Source organism: Vombatus ursinus, unplaced genomic scaffold (assembly GCF_900497805.2).
Source record: "Vombatus ursinus unplaced genomic scaffold, bare-nosed wombat genome assembly UNPS02014818.1, whole genome shotgun sequence".
Lineage (NCBI taxonomy): Eukaryota > Metazoa > Chordata > Mammalia > Diprotodontia > Vombatidae > Vombatus > Vombatus ursinus.
In genome coordinates this window covers 8,902,409-8,910,814 of record NW_020954596.1, presented here as the reverse complement: position 1 = coordinate 8,910,814, position 8,406 = coordinate 8,902,409, and the positions used below count along the sequence as shown (strand labels likewise).

At 37.7% G+C, this 8,406-nt stretch overlaps 1 protein-coding gene across 1 annotated transcript in view; it reads right to left on the bottom strand.

Moving 5' to 3' along the window:
* The window catches only part of RNF4 (ring finger protein 4), a 63,003-nt gene that overhangs the window by 4,285 nt on the left and 50,312 nt on the right, over positions 1 to 8,406 (bottom strand). The window contains exons 5-6 of the mRNA XM_027836331.1: positions 4,265 to 4,274; positions 3,366 to 3,525 (exon numbers count right to left, since the gene is read on the bottom strand). Of these exons, the coding sequence (XP_027692132.1) occupies positions 3,366 to 3,525; positions 4,265 to 4,274 (170 nt within the window). The remainder of the gene's footprint in view (positions 1 to 3,365; positions 3,526 to 4,264; positions 4,275 to 8,406) is intronic.

The following is an 8,406-nucleotide window of genomic DNA, read 5'->3' as shown; positions in this document are numbered from 1 at the left end:
CTCGATCAGATGCTCCTTTATCAAGTCTTCTCCATGAGACCCAATCAACTCCTCCACGTTATTCTCATCTACTTCCAGCTCCAATTCTTGTGCTAATTTTACACGCTGGTTACTCACTTCTCCAAATGTTTCATCTCTGTCAAATCTATAATAGTGAATGTGGACTTTTTTCAGAATTCTTTAATTAAAGTTGAATTTGTGTAATGTAAGTTTACTAAAGGGAGAACTGTCTGTACATATTTAAGTATGTACAAATAAATACAAAGTAGTTAAATACAGGGAGATTTGAGAAAGGCACTGGGCAGTTAGGGGAGTGGCAGGATGGGAGATTGGAAAGGGGATCAGGAAAAGCTTCATGTAAAGGTAGCATCTGAGCTTCATCCTGAAGGAACAGACATGGAGGTGAGAAGTGAATGTATTTCAGGCATGAGAGATAGGCAGTGCAAAGACACAAAAAATTGAAGGTGAAATGCCCTGTGTGAGAAACCAGAAGGCCAGTTTCACTGGATCAGACAGGAAGAAAAAGAGAGGGGAGGGAAGGAGAGAGGGAAAGGGAAAGAGAGAAAGAAAGAAAATATGAATGTATGTAGAGAGGGGAAAAATGTACAATGAGGTTGAAAAGATAGTTGGGGCAAGTTTTTAAAGGCTTTAAAAACTAAAGAGAAGCAATCATTCAGCCACCATTTAATATTTGATCCTAGAGGCAATAGAGCGCAGAGAGTCTTGGCACAGAAAAGATGTGAGACAGAGACCAATTAGGAGGTTGTTGCAATAATCTAGGCAAGAGGTAATAAAAGAATGAACTGATGTAGGTGATGGCTGTTTGAGTAGAGAGAAGGATCAAATGAACCTGAGAGACTGGAAGAATAGGGAAGTTTTGAAGACAGTGGGTTTGAGGGGAAAGAAAATGAGTTCACTTTTGGACTTGGTGAATATGAGATACCTCTGGCACATCCAGTTTGAAATGTCTAGTTGCCAACTGGTGATGCCTTTTGGTTGTCCATCACCTGAAATGCACTCCCTCCTCACCTCCACCTCTGAACATCAGTGATTTTCTTCAAAACCCAGCTGAAATGCTATCTTCTGTAGTATGTCTTTCCTGATCTACCCAAAAGTGGCTGCGAGTGCCTCCCCAAATTATCTACTATTCATTTTCTATACACTTTTAAATGTCCATACTATTTTTTCTGGTAGAATGTATAATGCTTTAAGGGTAGGGAGACAATTGGTATTCTTTACATTTCCAGAGCCCCGCACAGTACCTGATGATAAAAGGAGATGCTTAAAAAAGGATCCTGAAAGTATTTAAAAATGAAACTGGGAGGATAACAGACATACTAAAGACAGTGAATCTATCAAATTAGGATTCTATGAGAGCAAAGATGGAAAAAGGCTTAGATTAGACAAGGTACAGAACAGAGGTCTATGCTGGTGGCATCAAATGTTTTAAGGGTGTAAGTGATCAATTTTCAAGGCATCTAAAGTAAGAGTGGATACCAAATGCAATGGGAAAAAAAAAAACATGGACAGTGTTACTCCTAAAAAATAAAGGTTAATTAAGAAAAATACCAACAGCTAATGATTCTTACGCTTACTATTTTATTTTTACAATATCTTTATGAAATAATCTATAGAAGGAACCCTCAGTGAAGGTATGAGAACAGGTAAGCTTTCACAAATAATCCTACAGATGATTACATTTTTATGGACACAGCCACATGAGCTTGTTGTTTGCAGACTACCAAAAAAAAGCATCTGATTTCATAAGGCAAAGTGCCATTTAAATGGTTTTCCTCTAACCAATTATCTCCCATGCATATCAAAATCATCCAAGATTTCTTAAGAGATCCAACAACAGAGGCCACTTGGTTCAATGACCCTCTGATTAATATCAAGAAAGTTATTCAATAAATAGACAGACAAAAGCTTGCCCAAAGTACCTGACATTGTCATAGGATGTTCAGAACAAAACACAAATAGAGATTCTCTAAATATGGTGAGGCCCATCAAGTGGCTGTTTGTGAATGACAATGTGGCAGCCAATTACATCAAGCCCTGGAATATTGCAGAACCTTCAAATGAGATCCATTATATCCACCAAGTTGAAGAATACAATTGTCTAGACCAGGTGTTCTTAATCTTTTTGGTGTCACTGAACTCTCAGACAGTCTTGTGAAATCTATGAATTTCTCAGAACAATGTTTTTAAATGCATGAAATAAAATACCCAGAATTACAACAGAAATGAATTACATGGAGCTGGGCCATCCTTATATATTTTGTACAGATACTGTAAAGTGTAGCCCAGAATTAAACAGGAGAAAGATGGAAGGCCAGGTTGTATTTGAAAAGTGCGTATCATTTTCAATAACCTTAAACTTTTCCTTGAAACAAAAACCTGTATTTTTAACATCAGTATTCTTCCAGTTAATTCTATCTGTGAATCATGAAATATTATGCTATTTTAAAAACTGCAGGTCACTCAAAAGTTGAGTATAGATCAGGTGCAGCATGTGACCAATTACAAATTGCATGCAAAAAGCAGGAGAAAAGATAACATCAAGGTGACAAATATGACAAAGAAGAGGAAGTGGAGTGGTCAAAAAGCAAAACAAAGTATAATAGATGGAGCACATACACTCCATTGGTACCCACACTGAGACCTAGAGGAAGGCTCCTAGTATTTTGGCCAGACCCCCTGCAGGAAGGCTTATGGGAGGACATGGATAAATCCAACAGGATAGGGAGGTATGGAATGTTTGTAATCTGCAGCACCAAAAGGAGTTCCAACTTTAATGAGATCACAGATTCACCAAGGCAGGTTTTAAATATCCCACAAAGTACTATTTTGTTGCCTCATTGTGGTATGTAGGTGTTCTCAAAAGCTATGCCAACACAGTAAAAGTTTTATCCAACAAAGTTAGAAAGACTTCAAACGTAAGTCTCATAACAAACCCTGTCTGCTATCCAAAAACCAGTCCATGTGTGCAGAGGCATTCATTAGCAGAAGGCTAAGCACCATTTTTTGACCACAGCAATCACAAAAACTCCCTACTAAGGTGCAGAAGTGATATTGTTATCTACATAGGAGGAAGCACTGACACTACCGAACTGACAGGTCCTAAAAGCACATATATCATGTATCTCCAGAGACAAGCCCAAAACAGATCTTCTTCTTTAGTTATGAGAAGAAAAGATTCAGTTAAGGTAAGTATATAATCAAGTAAATTAGACACAGGGTAGATACTTTTACTTAACATAATGCTCCCTAGGAACTGGTAGTTTTCAAAAGATTATATAATTACTCTATGTATTTTTATGTATTTCTATATATCACACATGCAGAGATAACACCAGAGTACATACCTTATGCTTGATGTTTCTTCTTCCAGAACAACTGATTCTCTGGGTGGATTTTCTGTCACATACACATCATTGTCTCTTGTTTCTTCATCATCGCTACTCAAAACACAGCTGTCAGGCTGTCCTCGACTTATCCTTGGGTTTCTTCTTTGCCTTCGATTTTCTAAAAATTAAATTGAAAAAGGGAAAGTTTATGAGTATTTTAGCCTTCTCAGGGTAACATGTCACCACTGGCTCCCATCCTAACCCTTAGTAAGCTCTCTCTCAATAAAACCCCGCTAACAGCTTCTGTGATCATTTATTTCTACAGGACTGTCTCACTTCACCAAATATTGATGCCACTGTTCTAAGTTCTCTAGAAATATCTTCCTCGGCTCCCTCTCTCACACAGCCCAGGTTACTTTATTCCCTGACCTATCAAGTTCTCTCACTGTTGTAAAAGATACCTCATTCCTCTCCCACTTGGGAAGTGCTCACCAAACCCCTCTTTCCCATATCTCCTGCCAGTCACAAGGCTCTCACTAGTGCTTAGAAAGGAATCAAAGAGAGATCCCAGCAAGGGATCCTAAGAAAGCCTAACAGTGGTTCAGGACTGAATTTGTGACATTGAGTTAGGTCATAAAAGCTTTCTTAGGCTTTTGAGATTTACAGAAAGTATCCTGCAGTAAGGAAAGACGACAGATTTTTAAACCAACATCAGCCGCTTACAAAAATGAAAGACTTAAAAGTTTTGGAGCCTAGATGCCAAGCTTAACTGAATATGAACAAGATTAATACCAACCTTCTCTTTTTTTATGCTCTGGGAACCCTTAGGACCTCTTTCCAAGCCCTGTTAATACTTAAAACTTTGAGATTCAAGGTTTTTCAGTAATATGTGATTAAATGTGAAATTTACTACTTACCTTCAACAAACTAGTTTAAGAAACAGGAAGGGAAAAAAAAAGAAGTGATTAGAATTTGATTTTAAGCATTCATAATTATGAAGCATTTTTTAAATATAAAAAGTAGCATAGCATATCAACTTCAAAATTTCCAAAAATCATATGCTAAGTAATTAATAGACTAACAGGGAAGAAGTGATATAACAGAAAGGGCCTTGAATCTAGAGACAAAGGACTTGAGCTCGAATTCCACCTCTAACGCTCACTTTCTGTGTGATCTTTAGTAGGTTATTATCATCTTTGGGCCTCGGTTTCCTTAAAACAAGAGTGCTGGGTTTCATTGCCTTTGAGAGTCATTACAGTTCTAGATTTGTATTATGATCTCATGAGAAAAACCAGTGAGTAAGGCAGCATTGGTAAAGGTCTGCAAATGACCAAATTCAGGGAATGATGATGATGACAACAACAGCTGGCATTCTATAGCACCTGAAGGTTTGTAAAGCTCTTGCACACCCACACACCCAGACCCACACACCATCTCATCTCAGCCTGAGCACTTGGCCATAAGATTCTCAACTGCTTCATTACCTCTATGAAGAAATTTGTCTCTTTCCCACCCCTTTTATTTAAGAACAAAAAGTCTCATAAAACACTAGGAATATTTAGTGTCGTTTAGGCAGTATTTCAGCTGTGTACCAGGTCATCACAAATATTAATCAACAGCAAGTGAAAACAAAGCACTCATCAAATTGTCAATTCAATGTAGCTCAGAACACTTATTTTAACCACTGTCAACCCTAATAAGCTTCTAAATGTGAAGGAAAAGATTTAATATTTGTAATATTTAGTTTTAACATTTGTTATATATGTACACAGACTAAAAATGCTAGATAGAAATGTTCAACAAAGATTCTGATTTTGTTGACTCTCCATAAATAATGATACATGTGATCACATAATTAGTTACTTGGGAAAGCAGGTGGTCAGATTTGGCAACCTCAAGCCCATTTTAAGTTCAAGGATACCATCAATTCTTTCCATGTAAAAGGAAGGCAAACAGTATATATGGCATAAACCTTAAAGTTTCTTCTGGTGTAGCAAGTATTAAGCAGAGTATAACAATTCTCTAATCCCAGGGAAAAAAAAAAAGCTTTCAAGTAACAAAGTCCAAGAAACTCTATTCTTTTGAAAAGCTTAAGTTCTCAAAAGATGTGAGTTTCAAAGATTACAGTTACCGGTGGACTAATTATTTGACAAAAACTACTAGGAAAAATGGAAACCAGTCTTGTAGAAATCAGGTTCTGACAACACAGGTGAAAAAGAGATAAGTGAGAAAGCTGAATATCTTATCAAAACTCTTTGTGTTTCCTGACTTAGTATAGCAACAGGTTAATGTAATTAAAAGGAGGTAGGCTACCTAGCTGAACAAACAGAACCGCAAATAAAATACTTAAACAGGTAGGATGGCTAAAAGAACAGTCATCTCAAAAGCCCCCAGAAGATCAGGAGTTTGTCAGGAGAAATTTCCAAAGGGAGCCTCAAAAGACTAATGTTTTCATTTGAAATACAGGAAGTCTGAGTAGTAAGGAAAGTTCTCCAGAAACCTGATGAGTTTGTGTTATAGTACTCACTAACTAATAACTTAATCTCATCTTCACATTTGTATAAGGGCTAGAGGAATGCTTCTTCACAGTATGGTTTATGAAAAAGGATAAAGTGGACAGACAGAATGGAAGAAATAATTCACAAGTTAGAAAAATGTCCTTTAGGCATAAAAAACTCATTATATTTTCTCACACTGTCCCTTCTGAACTTTTCCATCATTATCCAGGGCACCACCATCCTTCCAGTCACCCAAGTTTGCAATCTCTATCATCCCTTCCTTCTTCCTCTTTCATTCCAGATACCCAACTGCCAAATCTTATCATTTCTTTCTCTACACTAACTCTCAAATGCATCTCCTCTCCACTCACACAAGCACCACTCTAGTTCAGCCTCTCATCACCTCTGACCTAGACTATGGCAATCACCACCTAACTAGTCTGTCTCAAGCCTCGTCCTCATGCAAATCCATCCTCCACACAGCTGGCACAGAGAACTAAGTAACACAATGCACACAATGCAGGACTTGGAGTCAAGAAGTCTTGAGTTTGAATCCTGCCTCAAACACTTAACTAACTGTGCAAGTGTCTCAATTTTCTTATCTATAAAATGGAGCTAATAAGCTCTTACCTCCCAAGGTATTATGATGATCAAATAAGGTAAAATATGAAACACTTTGCAAACCATGAAGTACCTAAATGCAAGCTATTATTATTTTCCTAGAGCTCTGACCACCTCACACCTCACACCCCACCGAACCCTTCAATGAACTCCAGCGGCTGAATCAAATATGAACTGATTAGCATTTAAAGCTTTTCACAACTTGGACTGTTCCTATTCTTCCAGTTTTTATACACAATACTCATCTCCATACACCCTACAGTCCAGCCATACTGGCTTACTTATGGTTACTCACATGTGACACTCCACATCCATCTCCTGCCTCTGTACTGGTTGTCCCCTGCTTCTGGAATGCTCTCCCTTTCATCCTCTGCCTTTCAGAATCCCTGTTTTCCTTCAAAATCCAACCCAAATCCCATCTTGGGCAGGAGGCCTCTCCTGGGCCCTTAGTTGCGATGCCTTCCCCTCCAACGTTATCCTCCATCTACTCTGTACATCTCTTATACTTAACCTATTTACATGTTATCTCCACCATTAGAACATAAGTGCCTTGAATGCTGGGACTGTTGTTTGTCTCTTTCTATCCCCAGTATTCAGCCCAGAGGCATAAAGTAGGTACATGGTAAATGCTTGTTGATTACATTACAAGGAGATGAAAGGCAACTAAAACTATAAAAATGAGAACTACTATAGCCAAAAAAATAATTATATGGCTTACCCCCACACGGGGGTGGAGAGGAGGGTGACACAGTATCCTCTACTGAGCAACCAGAGGAGCTCGTACGTCCTGACAAGTATAAGAAAATCCATTACTGGCTCCAAGGGCTAATGGGTTGGGGACTTCGTAATGACAGAGAAATGGTTACATGGAAGCCAAAGCTGGCTATTTGACAGGTATGATCATGTATAAAAGGTGATACGATATATTCCAACAAAAATGAATGAACAGGCATTTATTAAGGGCTAATTACAAAGTATTGTGCTAAGTGCTGGGGACACAAATATAAAAAACCCCTGTTGTCACAGAGTTCACATTCTAATAAGGGAATACAACACATAGAGAAAGGTTCAACTTCAAGTCAGATAGAAAGGCTTGGTGAGTCCTTAGGGAGCAGTCGAAAGGAGGACAATAATGCATCACCTTTAGAGTCTTGGCCATTAATACAGCAATATACATTTCTGAAGATGAACCATTTGACTCTGTTAAAGATTTTGATTATAATAATGTCACTTTTTTAAAAAGTTTATAAATGACTTACTCATCACCCCAAAGTGGAAGAGAGTATAAATATTATCCTCATTTTACAGGTAAGGAAACAGACTGGATGATTAGAAGGATGATGTTGTCAGAAGAAGAAATAGAGAAGGATGGAAGAGGAATAGATTTAGGGGGAAAGATGAACTCTGTTTTTGATCTGTTTGAGATCGCTACAGGTAGAAACACTCATGTGGAGATTAAGCAAGTAGTTGGTAATAAAGGACTGGAGGTTAGAGAGATATGGTGGCTGGATACGTAGTTTAGGAGTCATCCCACTAGAGATGAGTTTTATGTATACTCTAGTATCTAACTGAAGGCTATAGGAATGCAGGTAATATGTGTACTTTTTTCTGGTATAAGGTTGGGACTTGAGAAATGAAACATAAATGAGAGTCTAAGAATAAGTTTTTTTTTTTGAGGGAAGGTGTGAGTAAGGATGACTGGCTAAGACAGTATAATGATTCATTACTGGCAAGGAGAAGTGACAAATGCTTGGCTAGAGACAATAACCTGATCAAAAGGGATTTAAATTGAAAATTAATGGAATAGGAGAGGATCAGAAATGACAGAAAAACAATGGGAGAGTTCTTAATTCACAAAAGAAAGTAACTATGAAGAAATAACGTTTATGGTTTTTGCTTATACATGTATTATAGTTTATATATATATATATATATATATA